Below are 23,680 nucleotides of genomic sequence, written 5' to 3'. Positions count from 1 at the left end.
GGAAAAGGTTTATTATCAGATGTTTTAGAGGGGAAAGGACTTCGTGAATCATTAAGAAATAGAAGCGTCGCCGCCGTGAAGGATGTGGGCGAAAGGATAGTTCGAGGTGGACGAGTAATGAGAAAGAGGAAAGTTGGAGTCAGAAAAAAAAAAAAGAGAAGACAACCAACCAGGCAACTGAAAAGAAAGACTTGCTGTAAGGCAGATATCTTCAATATTTAGCTTAGTCGCGAAGATGACTCATTACGGGCTGGATGTACAGGGAGGAGCGACCTCCTCGCCCTTGATGGCATGAGTGAGAATTTCCCGCGGGTGAATCGCCTGCTTACCATCGAATCGTCAGTCGCTGCGAGGCGAAAGTTGGACGTATTATCCGTTAATTTAGACGCTAATGCTAATAATTATGGGGGAATTAACTACCCCTACATTGAATTTAGACTGCCTGGCATTCCAGGACAATTTTCGGATTTATCAACGCTCTCTATAGAATTGCGAGTTAGCGTGGCGAAGGCGGATGGCACGCCACTAGACGACGACGATCACGTAATCTTTAGTAATGACTTGAAGAATACGATGCGCTTGTTATTTTAATGAACAGCTTATGGAGTCATCCTCTTTGTTCAACTATCACGCCTCCATTAAAATGATATACAACAATCCCTCAGGATAAAATTGACTCTATTGGTCGCGTCGCCTTCTACCACCGCGATTATGATGGATCAAAAGGCATAATAAAAAAAAATATGATGAAGACTATTTCACGGGTGGGAATAAAGATGAGAAACAAATGATAAAGGATTGTAAAACGCACGGCCTTTTGATTACTGCGGCTTTGTTTTCGGATATATCAAGTGTGGACGCTTACCTACTTGTGAGAATTCGATTATAATTGGCTAACAAAACATGGATTCTTAATTCACACTAGGACGCCAGCAGTTTCAAATTTAAGCTCGAGATGTCTAAGTTATGGGTTATGTCACTCCGTAGCAGCCCGCCTTAGAATCATTAACAAGTACCTGACTCTAAATCCAGTGCAATACACTTTCAATAGGACACTCAATAAGACATATGTGTTAGGCGCCAATCAAACGTCTTTAATTCCCAAATTACCTTTCGTGCAAATCATGCCTCAAAATTTGACCCTGGCAATAATTGATATGGACAGCTTACAAGGCGTAATTGATAAGAATGGTTTATATTCTCATCACACCGATCCGTTACATGTATATATCACCGTGGATGGGGCGGCCATTTATAATGTTCGTAGCTCTTTCCCGCATCACGCATGAAAATTATTTTACACGACCCTTCAGTCACTAGGATTGGACATGCGTAATTCCCTAACATTTGATACTTTTAATAAAGTTCGGACAGTATGTTTCTTTAACTTTGTGACGGAGGTTTGTGCACAATGCTTTGTCCACGGAGGACGTGCACAATGCCATCCTTCTGGATAAATCAGGGAATCTAAGAATTAATCTGTCTTTTGTTAAGGGATGTAATCACAACCGCGTCATCATGTTTTTCGCCGACACTACTGGCATCATATAAATTGATCATTATTGTCATGTTCGCTGTGTTTTCCGCGCATAAGCCGTCATGAATGCACGTGAAATACAAGCCGGTCTAGCAGGTATCTTGGGCGATCGAGTTTAATTTTTAGGATGTCACGACCAACGTCGTGTGAGAGCTGATAAATCTTGCCAGAAAACAGACGAAGCCATGTGTTTTCATTCTAAATACATTGAGTGGGTCGAAGACCATGGGTCACTGGATTACTGTTTATTTTAATTTTCAAAGTCAGACCATAGGCTATTACGATAGCTATAACTTACATCCCAAATACAATTCTGCCGTTTTACATAATTTTATGCAAACTTGTCCACATATGAAAAATTAGTACAATAAATTATCGACTTCAGGGGTTGAACTCCCTCGTGTGTGGCATTTATTGCATGTTCTTTTGCCTTCTATTGAGCTGGCATACATTAAAACGTGCAATGTGCATTATTCATGCCACCTTCAAAAAGCATCAATATTTATATAATGACAAAAAAATTACTCATATGGCTTACGTAATATTTCGTAAAACGCCACATTGTATTCCTACGTTTTGTCTGGCTGGCAGCCGTGTGAGATGTTGTAACATTTGTAAAGCGGTAAGAAGGTAGATGGGGAAAGGGGTGGGGTGGGGGGAAGGGTGTCAAAATGGGCTAATTGCTGATGGATAAGCGTCACTTCGCCATCGCCTCTCAACCCAGTCGGACGTTGAGGACTCATCTTTAAGAATGGAACAAACTGACAAGCATTTCATCTTGAGGACCGCGGGTAAGTACGCCATTGCCATGCATGTCATCACGCACCTTCGCCATTGTAAATTACATTAACATTCTTTGCCAATGAACAAGAAGAGAGGGGAGAAAAAAAAAAAAAATTCCATTGTTCTCATCTTTTTTTTTTTTGTCTGTTATGTTCTTTTTATTTTTTTTTTGTCTGTTACAGAACGTATCTCTTTCCGCTTTGATATCTATTTGGGCAATATTGGGGGAAAGCGAAGCCGTGCCGGCCATGAGGATGTCGATGTCGAATGTCGGAGCCTGCAAAGAAGAAATTGATCTTTAGCAATGACGACATGTGACCGCTGCCAGCGACCCCACCTCCTGATGCCCCGCCAGGACAGGAGCCGCAGCAGTTGCAGCAGCAGCCACACCCGCAGCGGCAGCCGCAGCAGCAGTCGCGGCCGGAATCTCCGGAGTTGCTGATGCCACCGCCCGCCGAATCACAGCCGCGGCGGCCAGATCCGCCCACGCTTCCTTGACCACCCTGGCTAGCGCGTATCGGCCGCGTGGCGTCCCATCCTATAGTCCTCAAGTTTCTGTTCCCGCCCAAAACAAAGGCCGCATGTCCCCTGGTGGCGTCACTATTCACTTTTCTGATGTGTTCAGTCCTCCTCCCCTTTCCTTCCGCTGACCTTGACCATCGAGTGGTGGGAGACATTGGAATGTACTGAGATGTCGGAGGGAACACGTAATAGCAAGACTCAAGCACCCTGGCAGCCCAGGACCCGCGCGAGCGATGGGGACCATAGTGGCAACCCATTCCCACCCTCCTGACGTTAATTTACCGCCAGGGTCACCATCGTGACTTGCCACTGAGGTTCCCAGGAAAAATGCCACCAGGGTCGCCTATCCTAAAATGGCAAGCCATGGGGGTCCTTATTTCATGGTGACCCCCATGGCTTGCTATTTTAGGATAGGCTGTAGCGAAGGTGAGGAGCTACTTGGCCGCCCGGAAGTTGCTCAAGCGAGAAGTGTATAAAGTGATGAAAAAGATATGAAAGATAAAAGTCTGTGCAGTAGAGAGAGTGAAAACGGAAGGGTGATAAATTAACAGAAAACGGAGTGCTAGGAGCGGTGACTTGTGTCCCGCTACAGTATTCCCCCCCTAGTGACGAGGGAGGAGGAACGTAACCTTCTTCTGGTGCCGAGTGGTGTTGGTGGCGACGTTCTGGCCGATGGTGTTGATGACGGCCGGGTCACTGTGAAGGAGGTAGGCAGGCTTGACTCGGTCGATGGAGATGGTGTCAGCCTTACCATCCTTGTCCACAGTGACCGTCTTTCTCCTCCTGCTCAGGACTTTGAAGGGGCCTTGGTAGGGCTGCTGCAGGGGCTTCTTCACAGCGTCAACCCTGACGAACACGTGCGTGCAAGTGTCCAGATCCTGGCTGACAAAAGTCTTGGAGGGAGGCGTGCGAGGCTGGACAGGCTGCAGACGCTGCATGAAGTCAGAGAGGTTGGCAGCAAAGTCCTGAACGCTGCAAGGAGTAGAGCGAGGTGCAGGAGTTAGGAGTTCGCCAGGTAACCTGAGCTTGGTACCATAAACGAGCTCGGCGGAGGAGTGGTGTAGGTCTTCCTTTAGCGATGTCCGTATGCCAAGGAGGACGAGAGGAAGTGCCTGGAACCAGTCTGCACGTGTGGCAGAGGCAGCTAAGGAAGACTTCAGCTGACGGTGGAATCTCAACGGTGCCGTTTGCCTGCGGGTGGTAACTGGCTGTCCTGAAGCGTTGGATGCCTAGTAGTGACATCACCTTGTTCCACATACTGGACTCGAACTGGCTGCCACGGTCAGAAGTGAGGCTGAGAGAGACACCGAACCTGGAGATCCAAGTAGTGATGAAGGCACGTGCGACGGAGTCCGTTGTGATGTCAGCCAAAGGTGCAGCTTCCGGCCAGCGTGTGAAGCGGTCGACGCAGGTGAGAAGGTACCGGTAACCGTCAGAGTAGGGTAGTGGTCCAACGAGGTCGACATGCACGTGGTCGAACCGTGAAGAGACTGGAGTGAAGGCGGCCGCAGGAGAGCGTGTGTGTCGCCACACCTTGGAGGCTTGGCACTTGACACATGTGCGGGTCCACAGACTGACGTCTTTGTTGATGCCAGACCAGATGAAGCGTGAAGTCATCATCTGCTGAGATGCTCGGATGCCAGGGTGGGAGAGGTCGTGCAGCTGACGAAAAACACGATACCGGTGAGTCTTCGGCAAGTAGGGCCGACAGGAATCGGTGGAAGTGTCAGCGTAAACGTGCACTGTGGTTCCTGGGAGTTGTATCTTCTTCATCTGTAGTGCGGGGTTGTCTTGGAGTTGCCACAGCTCTTCATCGTTGGCCTGGTCAGCAGCGATGGCAGTGTAGTCGATGGGAGAAGATGACACAGCAGAGATGTTGCGCGAGAGAGCATCAGCTGGGGCGTTGTGTTCACCTTTGACGTAGCGCAAATCCGTGGTGAACTGCGAGATGAAGTCGATGTGACGCAGTTGTCGCGGTGAACAGGAGGTCTTGATGTGCAGGGACTTCGAAGTGAGTGGCTTGTGGTCGGTGTATACATGGAAGTTGCGACCTTCCACGAAGTACCGGAAACGCTTGATGGCCTTGTAGACGGCGAGAAGTTCCCTGTCGTAAGTACTGTACTTGGATTCCGCCTTGTTAAATTTCTTTGAGAAGAAAGAGAGCGGTTTCCAACCTCCGTCGACATACTGCTGTAGAACTGCTCCGATGCCGATGTCAGAAGCGTCTGTGGCGATAGAGATGATGCCATCTGGGGCTGGGAAGCTGAGAGGTGAGACGGAGCTGAGAGCTTGTTTTGCTGCTGTGAAAGCTTCCTCAGTGGCTGGAGTCCAGAAGACTCCAGTCACTTGGTGGTCCACTCAGCACAATGCCTGATGACGTCGACTCCGTAGCCTCCATCTCAGCAGAAGACAGTACCAAGCAACTTGTTGAGCTCGTCTCACAGCTTATACTTGAAGTGAGTGATCTTCGGAGAGAGATCAGAGAACGCTCATGCTCACGTTCGCGTTCTTCCTCCAGTCACCACTTCCGGCGCCGCCAGCGTTCAAAGAGTAAGACGCCGGAGACTTCTAGTTTCTGCTACTACCATGAAGAGTTCGGGAAAGACACAAGAAATTGTAAGGCTCCCTGTACCTTCGCCAAGTCTTTAAACCCCAACAGCGAGCACTAGCGGCGCATAGTGTTCGCGACACCTCGTCTGCGCTACTGAAGTTGTATGACCCTCTCTCCCGGACCAAGTTCCTCATCGACTCTGGTGCAGACGTCAGTATTCTCCCTGTCCCTGGTGTAGACCGGACGTTGCCTCCCATCCTTCACCATCACGCCGCCAGTGGTACGGAGATTCCTGTGTACAAGCGACGCACCTTGCAACTTCACCTGAACCTCCGCCGTACCTTCGAGTGGACGTTCTACGTAGCAGCTGTCACGCAACCAATTCTAGGTGCTGACTTCCTCCGACACTTCGGTCTCCTAGTGGACATCAAGGGTCGGAAGCTGCTCGATCCTCTCACCTCAGTCACAACAAAGGGACAGGTCACTCATGGTGATAGCACACAGATCTCCCTCGTCAAGGCAGACCACCAGTTCTCCTCCCTGCTGAAGTCCTTTCCTACGCTGACGCAGCCGTACTCAGCCAGCAAGCCGGTCACACACCACGTCTCGCACCACATCGAGACCAAGGGACCTCCTACCCACGCCAAGGCCCGCCGCCTAGCTCCAGAGCGCGCCAGACAAGCCAAGGCAGAGTTCGAGTCCCTCATTCAGCAAGGCATCATACGGCCCAGCTCCAGCAACTGGTCTTCCGCTCTCCACATCGTGCCTAAGAAAAATGGCGAACTACGACTATGTGGAGACTACCGCGCTCTCAACTCGCGCACCGTCGAGGACAGGTACCCAGTGCCTAACATCCAGGAGTTCTCTTCTCAGCTCTCTGGATGCACCTACTTCTCGAGGATCGACCTTGTGAAAGCTTTTCACCACATCCCCGTCCATCCAGCGGACATTCCGAAGACTGCTCTCATCACACCCTTCGGATTGTTCGAGTACGTCAGGATGCCCTTTGGTTTGAGGAATGCCGCTCAAACCTTCCAACGAAGTCCTTCGAGGTCTCCCCTTCTGCTTCGCGTACATCGACGACCTCCTCATCGCCAGTCCTGACGCAGAGACGCACCAACAGCACCTCCAGCAAGTACTCACCCGTTTGCAAGACTACGGGGTGCAAGTCAACATCGACAAGTCTGTGTTTGGGGTCCCCTCCATCACCTTCCTTGGCCACACTGTCTCCTTGGAAGGCATCACTCCACTGCAAGAAAAGTGCGAGTCCATCCAGAACTTCCCCAAGCCTACAACACAGCGCCAACTCAAGCAATTCCTGGGGATGCTGAACTACTACAACCGCTTCATCCCCAGCTGCTCACTACTTCTTCAGCCGCTCTACGCGATGATCAAGCCTTGCAAGAGAGGACAGTCCAGAGCGGCTGAAGAAGTAGTGAGCAGCTGGGGATGAAGCGGTTGTAGTTGTGGTTGTAGGTGGTTGGAGGATAGCAGCAGGGTGGACTTGGCTGCTCATTCCGGAAAAACAACAGGGTCACCAATTGTAGCGAAGATGAGGAGCTACTTGGCCGCCCGGAAGTTGCTCAAGCGAGAAGTGTATAAAGTGATGAAAAAGATATGAAAGATAAAAGTCTGTGCAGTATAGAGAGTGAAAACGGAAGGGTGATAAATTAACAGAAAACGGAGTGCTAGGAGCGGTGACTTGTGTCCCGCTACAAGGCGACCCTGGTGACACTTACTCTACTATTCTCTTCTACATTGAACATTCTCAGTCTGTCCTTTACTTTTAATCTGAATTGGAAACCTCACATCTCACTATTAGCTAAAACAGCTTCTATGAAGTTAGGTGTTCTGAGATGTCTCCGCCAGTTTTGGTCTGTAGAAGGGCTTTATCCGTCCATGTATGGAGTATTCTTCACATGTCTGGGGGGTATCACTGATACCGCTCTTCTAGACAGGGTAGAATCAAAAGTATTTCGTCTCATTAACTCCTCTCCTCTAACTGAATGTCTCCAGCCTCTCTCTCATTGCCGCAATATTGCATCTCTAGATGTCTTTTACCGCTAGTTTCATGCTAACTGCTCTCCTGATATTGCTAACTGCATGCCTCCCCTCCAGCGGCCTTGGTGCAGAAGACTTTCTTCTTTCTCTCACCCTATATTCTGTCCACCTCTCTAATACAAGAGTTAACCAATATTCTCAGTCATTCATCCCTTTCTCTGGTAAACTCTGGATCTCCCTGTCTGCTTCTGTATTTTCACTTTCCTATGATTTGAATTCCTTCAAGAGGGAGGTTTAAGACAATTATCCTTCAATTTTTTATTACCGCATTTGTCCCTTTTCTGGGACTGGCATCTCAGTGTTTTTTTTTTTTGTTCCCCTTAGCCAGTTTCCCTGTTACATGAGAAAAAAAAAAAACATTGTATTTATAGGTGGGTCATGGATATTTGAGCTACAAGTGTCTAATTATCTGACAACCTTTAATTCAAGTATTAGATATAAATATTGAAATATAAACTGTTTTCATAATTCATTGGGTCTCCCTGAACACAATTACTGTTACCCACTAATATATATATATATATATATATATATATATATATATATATATATATATATATATATATATATATATATATATATATATATATATATATATATATATATATATATATATATATATATATATATATATATATATATATCTATATAATTTATTATTTTTGTTTCAACATATATGCTCCATCATTTATATATACTGTTAAAATACCTTGTTGTGGAAAATGAAGCTAAACAGTAGAATATTGGTCCCATGAGAGAAACCACCACTAGTATACCTAACCAGGTATCACCTGTAAATGGCAGAGCCAAAGACTGCCATCGAGGTGAGGGTGCCTCCTTACGCAATAGGAAGCAAGATTCCTTGAAAAGATAATACAAGTTATGATTAGCAATAATATATATATTATATATATGATAATAATAATAATAATGATAATAATATATATATATATATATATATATATATATATATATATATATATATATATATATATATATATATATATATATATATATATATATATATATATATATATATATATATATATATATATATATATATATATATATATATATATATATATATATATATAGTGTTTAAGCCTGATGTGCATTGCTGCTATACTGACGACATATTCATCAATATTGGAAGCAGCATTGGCGGTGACCAGCTCTAGCGTTGCCTTAAAGAAATTTCCTGCCTCAACTTCACAATAGAAGACAATTTGAACGATCTTCCTAGTCATATTTTATTTATTTATTTATTTCTTTTTTTTTATTCTTATTAAAAAAATATCATCTCTAGTTTCCCTGCTAAGATATCAAGATAGGAACAAAGTTCCCGCGAGACCTTAGAAACAGCAATAATGAGAATATATCAATACTATAAAATGTACTGATTCAGTTCAACATTCATATGATGCCAAATATGAGATCAACTCCTGCCTATTTGGTAGGATTAAATTTGACTGGATAATACAGCTTGGAGTATGTTTGCAGTGATTCACAGTATGTACCTTTCCCCTCTTATGTTACCTTTTCCCTCTTCTTACTTTCTTCTCCTTATTATTATTATTATTATAACAAACCAACAAATGCACCTATCATCCATAAACTATAGATAAAGAACAACTCTTGTTTGCAAAAAAAAATAAATAAAACATTGAAAGAAGTGTAATATATATATATATATATATATATATATATATATATATATATATATATATATATATATATATATATATATATATATATATATATATATATATATATATATATATATATATATATATATATATATATATATATATATATAATATTAACATACCTCTTGACCAAAGGGAGTAGAATAGTCCGTAAACTCTCTTCTTCCCTCCAAAGCAGTAATATAAAAATTTGCAACACCGATATCACCCACGCCTCGGCCTAGCATCCCCACCATGCCATTCCAGGTCCCATCTTCCAATGGTTCTCCCCACAACTCACCTGCAATGGTCAGAAGAAAGTGCATATACATGTGATGAAGAAGAGGATCAGTACAATGATGCAAGGATGGTATATCGTTGGCGAATAAAACAACACACACACACACACACACATATACATATATATATATATATATATATATATATATATATATATATATATATATATATATATATATATATATATATATATATATATATATATATATATATATATATATATATATATATATATATATATATATATATATATATATATATATATATATATATATATATATATATATATATATATATATATATATATATATATATATATATATATATATATATATATATATATATATATATATATATATATATATATATATATATATATATATATATATATATATATATATATATATTGGGGCGCCCAGAACCAGAGTGACGTAAGCGACCTCGTAGCCGAAAGTATTATTTTTATTGCATTGTCTTCCCTAACTTTCCTAACGTCACGAAAAAGAGCGCGGACGTCAGAATGGACCCCACAACAGGGTCAAAATCCATCCAAGTGAAATTATCCACGGAGCCTTCTAGTCGTGCTTGAGTGATGGCTATCAATTGCTGGGGCCAGAAAAAAAAAAAAAGGAACTCCATCCCCACAGTAGCACGGGGAGCAATGACGATCCGTGCTGCGAGTCACGTGTCACGCCCGAACACTTACCCACCACCACACCCACAAACTTCATTCTCCTCCCTCCAGCTTGTTTGCTACCATTAAATGACGGGCTGCAGGCTTAATTTTCGTTTTACACAACACGTAAACCTTTCATTAATATGGGGACAACTGTGTACCCCCTAAGGAGACATAGAAAATTGCTTACAGACGAAGAGGCATGAGCTTTGGAAACATCGAATGATTTTATTTTTCTTTATATTTTATTATCCTTTATACTGATATATTTTCATAACGTTTATTATTTTATTTATTTATTTTTTTTCTAAGCTTATATTCGTTTGCGTTTATCTAAGGAAGTACTTATATGTCATTTCCATTGTTCCTTCAAGTTCATTTAAAAGAAGACTTTTTAAATAGTTATTATCCTCCTATTAATATCGATGAGAAAAAATGACAGAATAAAGGAAATAAAGAATGTGTGGGTGTTGGATACAGTTTTAATATAGGTATGTGAATGTAGTCACCTATTGATTTTTATTAACTTCACCATATAATTCAACTAAGTACAAGTAAAAGGTATAAATTACTAAATAATTTGATACCTTGCTACACTGCATTGATACATTGCTTTCAACCTCAATCCTTTTAAGTGATATCGCATTTTGAAACTCGAAAAACTTTGACAGTGTTTTTCACCGTTTTTAATTTTCAGCGTTTAAGGTATTCTGGTTCTAGGTGCCTCATATATATATTTATATATATATATATATATATATATATATATATATATATATATATATATATATATATATATATATATATATATATATATATATATATATATATATATATATATATATATATATATATATATATATATATATATATATATAATAAATAATTACTCCAGATGAATAAAAGCACGAGTATAGCAACATAAAACACGTTTATTTCCTACGTTTTGGCACTGCTCCTTGATATTTTCTTTTTTTTTGTGTGTGTGTGTAGGAGGACACTGGCCAAGGGCAACAAAAATACAATAAAAAACAAAATGCCCACTGACATGCCAGTCTCATGAAAGGCTCCGAAGCGGTAGTCAAAAATTGAACGATAAGGGTCTTAAACCTCGCTTTTGAAGGAATTCAAGTCATACGAAGGTGGAAATACAGAAGCAGGCAGGGGGTTCCAGAGTCTACCAGAGAAAGGGACGAATGATTGAGAATACTGGTTAACTCTTGCATTAGTGAGGTCAACAGAATAGGAGTGAGAGAAAGAAGAAAGTCTTGTGCAGCGAGGCCGCAGGAGGAGAAGAGGCATGCAGTTAGCAAGATCAGCGGAGCAGTTAGCATGAAAATAGCGGTAGAAGACAGCTAGATATGCAACATTGCGGCGATGAGAGAGAGGCTGAAGACAGTCAGTTAGAAGAGAGGAGTTGATGAGACGAAAGGCTTTGGATTCCACCCTGTCTAGAAGAGCGATATGAGTGGAACCCCTCCCTCACAGACATGTGAAACATACTCCATACATAGACGGATAAGGCCCTTGTACAGAACTAGCAGCTGGAGGGGGGGGTGAGAAAAAACTGGCAGAGACGTCTCAGAACGGCTAACTTCATAGAAGCTGTTTTAGCTAGAGATGAGGTTTGAAATTACCAGTTCAGATTATAAGTAAAGGACAGACCGAGGATGTTATGTGTAGAAGAAGGGGACAGTTGAGTTTCATTGAAGAGGAGGGGATAGTTGTCTGGAAGGTTGTGTTGAGTTGATAGATGGAGGAATCGAGTTTTTGAGGCATTGAACAATACCAAGTTTGCGTTGCCCCAATTAGAAATTTTAGAAAGATCAGAAGTCAAGCGTTCTGTGGCTTCCCTGCGTGAAATGTTTACTTCCTGAAGGGTTGGACGTCTATGAAAAGACGTGGAAAAGTGCAGGGTGGTATTATCAGCGTAGGAGTGGATAGGACAGGAAGTTGGGTTTAGAAGATCATTAATGAATAATAAGATGAGAGTCGGTGATAGGACAGAATCCTGAGGAACACACCACTATTGATAGACTTGGGAGAACAGTGACCGTCTACCACAGCAGCAATATAACGGTCAGAAAGGAAACTTGAGATGAAGTTAAAGAGAGAAGGATAGAAGCCGTAGGCGGATAGTTTGGAAATCCAAGCTTTGTGCCACACTCTATCAAAAGCTTTTGATATATCCAATGCAACAGCAAAGATTTCACCAAAATCTCTAAAAGAGGATGATCAAGACTCAGTAAGGAAAGCCAGAAGATCATTAGTGGAGCGGCCTTGACGGAACCCTTACCGGCGATGAGATAGAAGGTTGTGAAGTGATAGATATTTAAGAATCTTCCTGTTGAGGATAGATTCAAAAACTTTAGATAGGCAGGAAATTAAAGGAATAGGACAGTAGTTTGAGGGATTAGAACGGTCATCCCTTTTAGGAACAGGCTGAATGTAAGGAAACTTCCAGCAAGAAGGAAAGGTAGATGTTGACAGACAGAGCTGAAAGAGTTTGACTAGGCAAGGTGCGTGCACGGAGGCACAGTTTCGGAGAACAATAGTAAAGACTCCATCAGGTCCATAAGCCTTCCGAGTGTTTAGGCTAGCGAGGGCATGGGAAACATCATTGTGAAGAATTTTAATAGGTAGCATGAAGTATTCAGAGGGTGGAGGAGAGGGAGCAACATGCCCAGGATCGTTCAAGGTAGAGTTTTTAGCAAAGGTTTGAACGAAGAGTTCAGCTTTTTTTTGGCTCAATCTCAAAAGTCACGAGGGGAGTTAGATCTTGAAAGATTTTGACACTTTCTGTTAGTGAAGGAGTTTTTGGCTAGTTGGAGAACGGACTTGGCATGGTTCCGGGCAGAAATATAAAGTGCATGAGATTCTGGTGATGGAAGGCTTAAGTACCTTTTGTGGGCCACCTCTCTATCATATAAACATGAAAACAGGCTGCGTTGAACCAAGGTTTGGAAGGTTTAGGTCGAGAAAAAGAGTAAGGAATGTACGCGTCCATGCTAGGCACTATCACCTCTGTTATGCGCTCAGCACAGAAAGACGGGTCTCTGACACGGAAGCAGTAGTCATTCCAAGAAAAATCAGCAAAACACCTCCTCAGGTCCCTCTAACTAGCAAAGGCAAAACGCCAGAGACACCTTCGCTTAGGGGAATCCTGAGGAGGGATTGGAGCGATGGGACAAAATACAGATATGAGATTGTGATCGGAGAAGAGAGGGTGACAGCATAAGCAGAGGGTTTAGAGGTCAGGAATAGGTCAAGAATGTTGGGCTTATCTCCAAGACTGTCAGGAATACGAGTAGGGTATTGCACCAATTGCTCTAGGTCGTGGTGGATAGCAAAGTTGAAGGCTAATTCACCAGGATGGTCAGTGAAGCGAGAGGAAAGCCAAAGCTGGTGCTGAACATTGAGGTCTCCAAGAATGGAGAAGGGAAGAGAGTCAGAATGTGCTCCACTTTGGAAGTTAAGTAGTCAAAGAGTTTCTTATAGCCAGAGAAGTTAGGTTAGAGGTATACCGCACAGATAAATCTATGCATATATATGTGCAAGATCCGGTTCCACATGGACCAGCTTATCTTAAGAGATAATTACTCCCAGTGAAGTCTGAAACACTAGCTCATGGGGTACTGTGAACTGGCCAATAACCTAGCTGTGACCTCACTGACTCACAGCTCAAGAGAACAGCCTACACTCTGAAGACAATTCTCTTTCTTCACACAAAAGCACATGCACCTAATTCTTCCTTCACACAAAACTGCATGCACCTTATCTCACACACACGCACACACACACACACACACACACACACACACACACACACACACACACACACACACACACACACACACACACACATACACACTTCACTCAAAACTAGTTAAACATGGCGACCTCTACACCAGCCTCGGATTTTCCGTTTAAGGAGGGAACGAGAAATACCCTTCTGGTATCGATCACGTGTCTGGATCTGGATCGATCAAGTGTCTCAACTGTTCCTTCATGAACTTTTTATGTAACATGCACGGTCTAATATCTAATGATCAGTCTGTAGAACACCAACTCTCCTCTAAACCGCATCTTATAATAAAAACACAGGTGTCTAAAGTCCACATTTTAAATCCAAAGCTGGATGTCGCGTCTATGCTTGGAACGATTTAACATGTTCTTATGGTGACGCTCTTGTATCTTCCGAATTTTCCAGCATTTGGGTACGACTACACAGTCACTCTTAAAATAATTGTATTTGTGTTGTATAAATTTCACTTAACTCCTCTGTCTAAACAAAAATTAACAAAAATTCTTTGAGTACTTACGAGTAACTTCCAAAATGGAGCATATTCTTTCTTTCCTTTTGCAGAGATCTCCATTCTTGGAGATATCAATGCTCAACACCAGCGTTGGATTTCCTCTCCCTTCAATGATTCTTACGATGAATTAGCGTTTAACTTTGCAATCTTCTACGACCTGGGGCATCTGGTGCAGCACCCTACTCATATTTCTGATCGTCTTGGAGATACACCAAATATTCTTGATAATTTCTTAACCTCTAAACGTTTCAGCTTATGTTATCACCCTATCTTCTCTCTTTTATAAATCTGATCACAACCGCATATATTCCATCACCAGAATCTCATGCACTTTATATTTCTGCTCAGAACCTTGACAGGTCTGTTCTCCAAGTAGCCAAAAACTCCTTCATTAACAAAAAGTGTCAAAATCTTTCAAAATCTAACTCCCCTCATGACTTATGGCATCTAGCCAAAAATATATCCAATAACTTTGCTTTCACCACTGCTATCACATCTATTTCTAAAGCTGAACTTTTCGCTCAAACCTTTGCTAAAAACGCTACCTTGGACGATTCAGGGCCTCTTCCTCCCTCTCCTCCACCCTCTGACTACTTCATGCTACCTATTAAAATTCTTCGCAATGATGTTTTCCATGCTCTCTCTGGCCTAAACACTCGGAAGGCTTATGGATCTGATGGGGTTCCTCCTATTGTTCTCCGAAACTGTGCCTCCGTGCTTGCATCTTGCCTAGTCAAACCCTTTCAACTGTCTGTCAACATTTACCTTTCCTTTTAGCTAGAAGTTTGCCTACATTCAACCTGTTCCTAAAAAGGTGAACCTTATAATCCCTCAAACTACTGTCCTGTTGCTTTAATTTCCTGCCTATCTAAAATTTTTAAATCTATCCTGAATAGGAGGATTCTTAAACATCTACCACTTTACAACCCTCTATCTGATCGACAGTATGGGTACCATCAAGGCCGCTCTACTGGTAATCTTCTGGCTTTCCTTACTGAGTCTTGGTCATCCTCTTTTAGAGATTTTGGTGAAACGTTTGCTGATGTTTGATGGATATATCAAAAGCTTTTGATAGAGTCTGGCACAAAGCTTTGATTTCTAAATTACCCTCCTGTAGCTTCTATATTTATTTCTGTAACTTCATCTGAAGTGTCCATTCTGACCGTTCTATTGTTGTTGTGGTAGACAGTCACTGTTCTTCTCCTAAATCTATTAACAGTGGTGTTCCTCAGATTTCAGCTTTTAGAGATAAAGTGATATGGCAGTGGTCCCATCAGGGTGAAAAAGTAAAGGTATTGAAAATTAACTGGAGAGAGGAGTTACATCTTGAAAGGTTTTGAAGCTTTCTATTATTATTATTATTATTATTATTATTATTATTATTATTATTATTTTTATTTTTTTTATTTTTTTTTATTTATTTATTTATTTATTTATTTATTTATTTTTTTATAAATGAGGGACACTGGCCAAGGGCAACAAAAATCCAATATTAATAAAAGCCCTACTGAGATGCCAGTCCCTGAAAAGCGTCCAAAGTCAAAAAATTGAAGGATAAGTGTCTTGAAACCTCCCTCACGAAGGAATTCAAGTCATAGAAATGTGGAAATACAGAAACAGACTGGGAGTTCCAGAATTTACTAGAGAAAGGAATGAATGATTGAGAATACTGGTTAACTCTTGCATTTGAGAGGTGGACAGAATAGAGGTGAGAAGAGCAGTTAGCATGAAAACAGCGGTAGAAGACATCTAGATATGCAACATTGCTTTTGATAGTCTGGCTCAAAGCTTTGATTTCAAAACTACCCTCCTACGGCTTCTATCCTTCTCTCTGTAACTTCATTTCAAGTTTCCTTTCTGACCGTTCTATTGCTGCTGTGGTAGACAGTCACTGTTCTTCTCCTAAATCTATTAACAGTGGTGTTCCTCAGGGTTCTGTCCTGTCACATACTCTCTTCTTATTATTCATAAATGATCTAAACCCAACTTCTTGTCCTATCCACTCCTACGCTGATGATACCACCCTGCACTTTTCATAGACGTCCAACTCTTCAGGAGGTAAACATTTCACGCAGGGAAGCCACAGAACGCTTGACTTCTGATCTTTTTAACATTTCTGATTGGGGCAGAGCAAACATGGTATTGTTCACTGCCTCAAAAACTCAATTCCTCCATGTATCAACTCGACACAACCTTCCAGACAACTATCCCCTCTTCAATGTCACTCAACTGTCCCTCTCTTCTACACTGGACATCCTCGGTCTGTCCTTTATTTATAATCTGAACTGGAAACTTCACATCTTATCTCTAGCTAAAACAGCTTCTATGAAGTTAGGTGTTCTGAGACGTCTCCGCCAGTTTTTCTCACCCCCCCAGCTGCTAACTCTGTACAAAGACCTTATCCGTCCATGTATGGAGTATGCTTCACATGTCTGGGGGGTTCCACTCATACTGCTCTTCTAGACAGGGTGGAATCAAAAGTTTTTCGTCTCATCGACTCCTCTCCTCTAACTGACTGTCTTCAGCCTCTCTCTCTCACCGCCGCAATGTTGCATATCCAGCTGTCTTCTACCGCTATTTTCATGCTAAGTGCTCTTCTGATCTTACTAACTGCATGCCACCCCTCTTCCCGCAGCCTCGCTGCACAAGACTTTCTTCTTTCTCCCACCCCTATTCTGTCCACCCCTCTAATGCAAGAGTTAATCAGTATTCTCAATCATTCATTCCTTTCTCTGGTAAACTCTGGAAATCCCTGACTGCTTCTGTATTTTCACCTTCCTATGACTTAAATTCCTTCAAGAGGGAGGTTTCTAGACACTTATTCATCAGTTTTTGACTACTGCTTTGACCCTTTTATGGGACTGGTATTTCAGTGGGCATTTTTTTTATTGTATTTTTGTTGCCCTTGGCCAGTGTCTTTCCTACATAAAATAAATAAATAAATAAATAAATAAATAAAAAGGTGAGTGTCAGAGAAGAAGATTGGATAGTTGTCTGGAAGGTTGTGTTGAGTTGATAGATGGAGGAATTGAGTTTTCGAGGCACTGAACAATACCCAGTTTCCTCTGCCCCAATCAGAAATTTTAGAAAGATCAGAAGTCAGGCGTTGTGTGGCTTCTCTGCGTGAAATTTTTACTTCATGAGGTGTCGAACGTCTATGAAAAGACGTGGAAATTGTGCAGGGTGGTATCATTAGCACAGGAGTGGATAGGACAAGAAGTTTGGGTTAGAAGGTCATTCATGAATAATAAGAAGAGAGTGGGTGACAGGACCACTGAGGAACACCACTGATAATTGATTTAGGAGAACAGTGACCGTGTACCACAGCAGCAATAGAACGGTCATAAGTGAAACTTGAGATGAAGTTACAGAGAGAAGGATAGAAGCCGTAGGAGGGTAGTTTTGAAATCAAAGCTTTGAGCCAGACTTTATCAAAAGCTTTTGATATATACAAGGTAATAGGAAAACTTTCACAAAATTCTCTAAAAGAGGATGACCAAGACTCAGTAACGAAAGCCAGAAGATTACCAGTAGAGCGGCCTTGATGGAACCCATACTGGTGATGACATAGAAGGTTGTGAAGTGATAGATGCTTAAGAATCTTCGTGTTGAATATAGATTCAAAAGCTTTAGATAGCCAGGAAATTAAAGGAATATGACGGTAGTTTGAGGGATTAGAACGGTCACCCTTTTTATGAACAAGCCGAATGTAGGCAAACTTCCAGCAAGAAGGAAAGGTAGATGTTGACAGACAATGTTGATACGATCAAACCTTTAGGTGCTTCAAAAAAAAAATTATACAATCTAACCTTTAGGTGGTTCCAAAAAAGTAATGGTGAAATTGAAAACTTCAGCAATCGTTTCCACAAGGCGAATGTTATGACCAAAACGCTCCAGTAATTGCCCGTCACTCCCCCTCCGATACATGACGTCAGGAGGAAAAGCAAAGGTTATTACCTGAAAATTATATAATAAAATTTCACACACATTATATATATATATATATATATATATATATATATATATATATATATATATATATATATATATATATATATATATATATATATATATATATATATATATATATATATATATATATATATATCTGGCCAGGGGCCAGAGAGTTAGAAACAATATGAATAGAAAGTGATTCTTCCCCACTTGATTTCTCCGATTTCCGTGCCTTCTCAAAGTTGAAATTGATAGATCTCGTAGAAGAGGAATTGCTCTTACCCGTAGGCCTGTAGCCCTACAATAATTTTTGAAACTTAAGTCTTTACTCTTGGAGAGAGAAGCAATGAGTTGGGGTTGCATGGCGCGAGGCGGGAAGCAGGCTTTCACTGCCCGGCTCCACTTTCTTTTTCCCTCCTTCTCTCCTAAGCTCCCCATCCTAAGTCTGGGATGATGAGAGCAAGTAACTGACATTCCCGCAGTAGATGGCAGGATATCAAAGAGGGTAGACGGGGAGTAAAGCAGAGGATACTAATACCAGGATAAGGAGAGTATATTATTATTATTTAAATCTATAGGTGGGATTCTATTGTGACGCCTCATATATTAAGTAATATTTGGGCCATATAGGAGGCCAGGTACTAGGCGGATCCAGATATTGCTTGAAGGACGGAAATAGGCCGATCCTACAACTAGTATGTGAGTTGAGTTAGGGTTTCACACGTAGTTGCTCTTTTTATTTTATGTAGGAGAGGCCAAGAGCAACATAACTGTAATACAAAAAATAGGCACACTGAGGTACCGGTCCCCAAACAGAGTCAAAAGCGGTAGTCAAAAATGAAAGGATAAGTACCTTGAAACTTCCCTCCTGAAAGAGTTCAATTCATAGGAAAGAGGAAATACAGAAGCAGAATGGAAGTTCCAGAGTTTATCAGAGAGATGAGCAGAATAGGGGTGAGAGAAAGAAGAGCCTTGTGAACTGAAGCCGTGGGAAGAGGAGAGGCATGCAATTAGCAAAATCAGAAGAGCAGTTAGCATTAAAATAGTGGCAAAAGATAGCAGGAGATGTAACATTGCAGCGATGAGAGACTGAAGAGTCAGTTACAGGAGAGGAGTTGATAAGACGAAAAACGTTTGATTCCACCCTTTCTAAAAGAGCTAAAAGAGTGGAGCGCCTTGTCCTTGAGGAACACCACCGTTAGTAGATTTAGGAGAACAGTGATTGTTTAATACAGTAACAATAGAATGGTCAGAAAGGAAACTTGAGATGAAGTTACACAAAGAAGGATAGAAACCGTAAGATGGTAATTTGGAAATCAAAACTTTGTGTCAGACTTTATCAAAAGCTTTTGACATGTCTTAGGCAACATGAAAAGTTTCACCAAAATACCTAAAAGAGGATGACGCAGATTCAGTAGAAAATGACAGGAGATCACTAGTAGAGCGGTCTTGATAGAAACCATACTAGCAAAAGATGTTTATGAATCTTCCTTTTAAGGATAGATTAAAAAAAAAAAAAACTTTACATTGGCTGGAAATTAAAGGAATAGGATGGTAGTTTAAGGAATTAGAACGGTCACCCTTTTTAGAAACGGGCTGATTTGTGGCAAACTTCCAGCAAGAAAGAAAGGTAGATTATTTGGAAGAGTTTAAAGAGGACAGGAAATATTTCATTCGGCAAAGTGCAAGCACGAATGCACAGTTCCGGAGAATAATAGGAGGGATCCCATCATAAGCCTTCTGAGGGCTTGTCTCGTTATATATATCATTCTGATGGGAGGAGATGCTGGTTCTCTCATCCCCCCTCTCTGCTTAAGTGCAGTGTATTGTTGTGAGTCATCTTGTGCCGTGTATGTGTGCGTTAAATGCCAGTTTATTTCTGTGGTCCACATCTGTGAGTGAGGCAGACCAGAAGATTGAAGGATCATTGTGCTAGGTTACAAATGTCTACTTCCCGAATTCACACCAGTTTTATAGGAGGTGGGGATTTGTCTTCAGGAAGATCGTAGATGTAATGTTGAATGGCCATGGTGTATAATGATTTATTGGATGTGAGCAGTTCACTACAGTGGGGAGTTGTCCTATGAGGTATTACACCTCAAAATGTGTTGTCGCTACTGTCTGTAATCCCTGACACGTGGCTTAATAGTTCTATCCTGCTTGGAGAATTAAGTTGATGTTTGTTATACTGCCTTCTCGGTAGGTAGGTTAAATCAAGTGACGGCCCCAGAGTTCTGATAGTTATAGACCATCAGCAGGTGTCTGGATTAATTGTATTTGTACCCTGAACTAAGCTATGTAATAGGTGGCTTAGAAAAGTTGACCCAACTCAGTGGAAGCTGTGAGAGGGGTTTAAACAAGTTATATATATATATATATATATATATATATATATATATATATATATATATATATATATATATATATATATATATATATATATATATATATATATATATATATATATATATATATATTGTTGTGTGCAGCGAGATAACACGATACAAACCAAGAATGAAGTAAGAGTGAATGAGAAGAGAGAGAGAGAGAGAGAGAGAGAGAGAGAGAGAGAGAGAGAGAGAGAGAGAGAGAGAGAGAGAGAGAGAGAGAGAGAGAGAGAGAGAGAGATGATCAAATAGGCTGGGGACAAGGTTTGGATGCTTCTGTGACACATAGCCTCCTGAACCTGAAACCCATAAGATAATATTTATCCGCACAGTCACTCATATTTTCCACATAAATTTCCTTACTTTCCCTTGGCCATGCGATTTAATCTCGCCCAGTATATAGTAGAAAGGTTGCTCTTGACAGTAAAGTAATCAGTATTCATATAGCTCTTCTAGTTTAATTATTAGAATTTTTTAGAATTGAAGTGTCTTATTCATATAAGACAGCTTGAGATACAGAACAGCAAGTGGGTGGGTGTATGTGTGTATGTATGTCACCATCCAATTCCTCCCTCTCTTGTACACCGCTTTTCATTGTAGCTGAGTGGGGGGGGGGAGTGTTTGGCGTGCTTTCCCACAGTCGATCACTAACCAGATGTATTGAGACCAGCAATAATATCTGGCGGAGACTGAGGCGGAATTACAGTTAGTTGGGTCAATTGCTTTAAAGGCTGTACGCCTTGGCCTACTTAGATAGTATACTAGTCTCCATAGTAGCCTGCCAGGGAGAGTACTTGCTTGTAACAGAATCCATTTCCAGGGAATTGACACCTCGGCTGTGTGTGTCTGAGGGCCAAGTTCTTGTACAGTGAGTGGTGAATTACCCTCTTTTGTGTTCGTGGGCACTCGTCTGTAATTGTATCTCTTGTTAGTGAGCTTGTTTTGTGTTAAATGCTACTGCATCAGGCTCTTGAAGAGTGCTTGACCTGCAGAGGACTTAAGAATTAGCAGTGTAGTAAAATTTACTCACTCCCCAGGCCCTGATCAGGCCTGACGTCCAGGAAGCGGTAAACGACACTAATCATTTTTAGGCTATCACACGCGTTTGGAAAATGGAAGTATTTGTTAATGAGGGCAATTGTCCAACAGGGTTTTATACCTCGACCATATATGTATTATTGCTTGTAATTGTTTCTCCCTAGACTTGGTTGTCAATCATTTCACAGCTGTGGGAGTTAAATGCTATTAAAGTATTTCTCTTGTCTATAAGTGGGTAAAACAGACTGTCGACCTCATTAGTGCGACCTTGCGTTACGACCTGTTGTGAAATGGGTGCAGGAGTCACAAGGAACTGCTGATTTCACGCAGAGGGTGGTTCAGGGAAACTAGCCCAGTTGCGGCAGCTGCGCAAAGGGGACAGAAATTGTGGTCATAACAATATATATATATATATATATATATATATATATATATATATATATATATATATATATATATATATATATATATATATATATATATATATATATATATATATATATATATATATATATATATATATATATATATATATATATATATATATATTATGTACGAGGGACACCGGCGAACGGCAACAAAAAAAATATAAAAAAAAAAAAAAAGCCCGCTGACATGCAGGTCCCTGAGTAGGGTCCGTAGCGGTGGTCATAAACTTAATGATAAGTGTCATGAAACCTCCCTCTTCAAAGAGATGAAGTCATATGAAGTTGTAAATACAGAAACAGGCAGGGAGTTCCAGATTTTACAAAAAAAAAAAAAAAAAAAAGAATGAATAACTGAAAATATTTGTATTAAAGAGGTGGGCAGAATATGGGTGAGAAAACTCTTGTGTTGCGAAGGCCACAGGAGAAGGAAAGCCATGTGATTAGCAGGATCAGAAGAGCAGTTACCATAGAAAGAGCGGTAAAAGACAGCTACAGATGCAGCATAACGGCTGCATGAGGCTGAAGACAGTCAGTTAGAGGAGAGGAGTTGATGAGAAGAAAAGCTGATTCCATCCTGTCTAAAAGAGAGGTATGAGTGAATCCTCCCTCCCTCCTGACATGTGAAGCATACTCCATACATGGCTGTTTTAGCTAGAGATGAGATTTAAAGTTTCTAGTCTAGATTATAAGGAAAGGACAGACCGAGAACGTTCAGTGTAGAAGAGGGGGACAGTTGATTGTCACTGAAGAAGAGAGGATAGTTGTTTGGAAGGTTGTGTCAAGTTGATGGATGGAGGAATGGAGTTTTTGAGGCACTGAAGAACATCAAGTTTGCACTGCCCAATCAGAAATTTTAGAGAGATCAGAAGTCAGGAGTTATGTGGCTTCCCTGAGTGAACTCTTTACTTCCTGAAGGGTTGGACGTCTGTGAAAAGACATGGAAAAGTGCAGTGGAAAAGACAAGAAGCTTGGTTTAAAAGATAACTGATGAATAACAATAGGAAGAGAGAGGGTGACAGGAGAGAACCCTGAGGTACACTACTGTCAATATATTTAGGAGAACAGTGACCGTCTACCACAGCAGCAATAGAACGGTCAGAAATGAAACTTGAGATGAAATTACAAAGTGAAAGATAGAAACTGTAAGAGAATAATTTGGAAATCAAAGCTTTGTACCAGACTCTAACAAAATTTTTCGTTGGCAACACCAAAAGTTTTACCAAAATCTCTAAAGAGGATGACCAAGACTCCGTAAGGAAGGCCAGAAGACCTATAGCAGAGCGGCCTTGACGAAACCCATCATGGTGATCAGATAGAAGGTTGTGAAGATGTTTAAGAATCTTCCTGTTGAGGATAGATTGAAAAAATAAATAAATAAATAAATAAAAAAAAAAATATATATATATATATATATATATATATATATATATATATATATATAT

The 23,680-nt window shown here is 41.0% G+C and overlaps 1 protein-coding gene across 1 annotated transcript in view; it reads right to left on the bottom strand.

The window, feature by feature from the left end:
- The window catches only part of LOC135107818 (ionotropic receptor 93a-like), a 76,076-nt gene extending 66,649 nt beyond the window's left edge, over positions 1-9,427 (bottom strand). The window contains exons 1-2 of the mRNA XM_064018111.1: positions 9,283-9,427; positions 8,164-8,315 (exon numbers count right to left, since the gene is read on the bottom strand). Of these exons, the coding sequence (XP_063874181.1) occupies positions 8,164-8,315; positions 9,283-9,396 (266 nt within the window). The 5' untranslated portion in view covers positions 9,397-9,427. The remainder of the gene's footprint in view (positions 1-8,163; positions 8,316-9,282) is intronic.
- Between the last annotated feature and the right edge of the window lie 14,253 nt (positions 9,428-23,680).

This window comes from Scylla paramamosain, chromosome 16 (assembly GCF_035594125.1).
Source record: "Scylla paramamosain isolate STU-SP2022 chromosome 16, ASM3559412v1, whole genome shotgun sequence".
Taxonomy (NCBI): Eukaryota; Metazoa; Arthropoda; class Malacostraca; order Decapoda; family Portunidae; genus Scylla; species Scylla paramamosain.
This window is presented reverse-complemented; position numbering and strand designations above follow the sequence as displayed.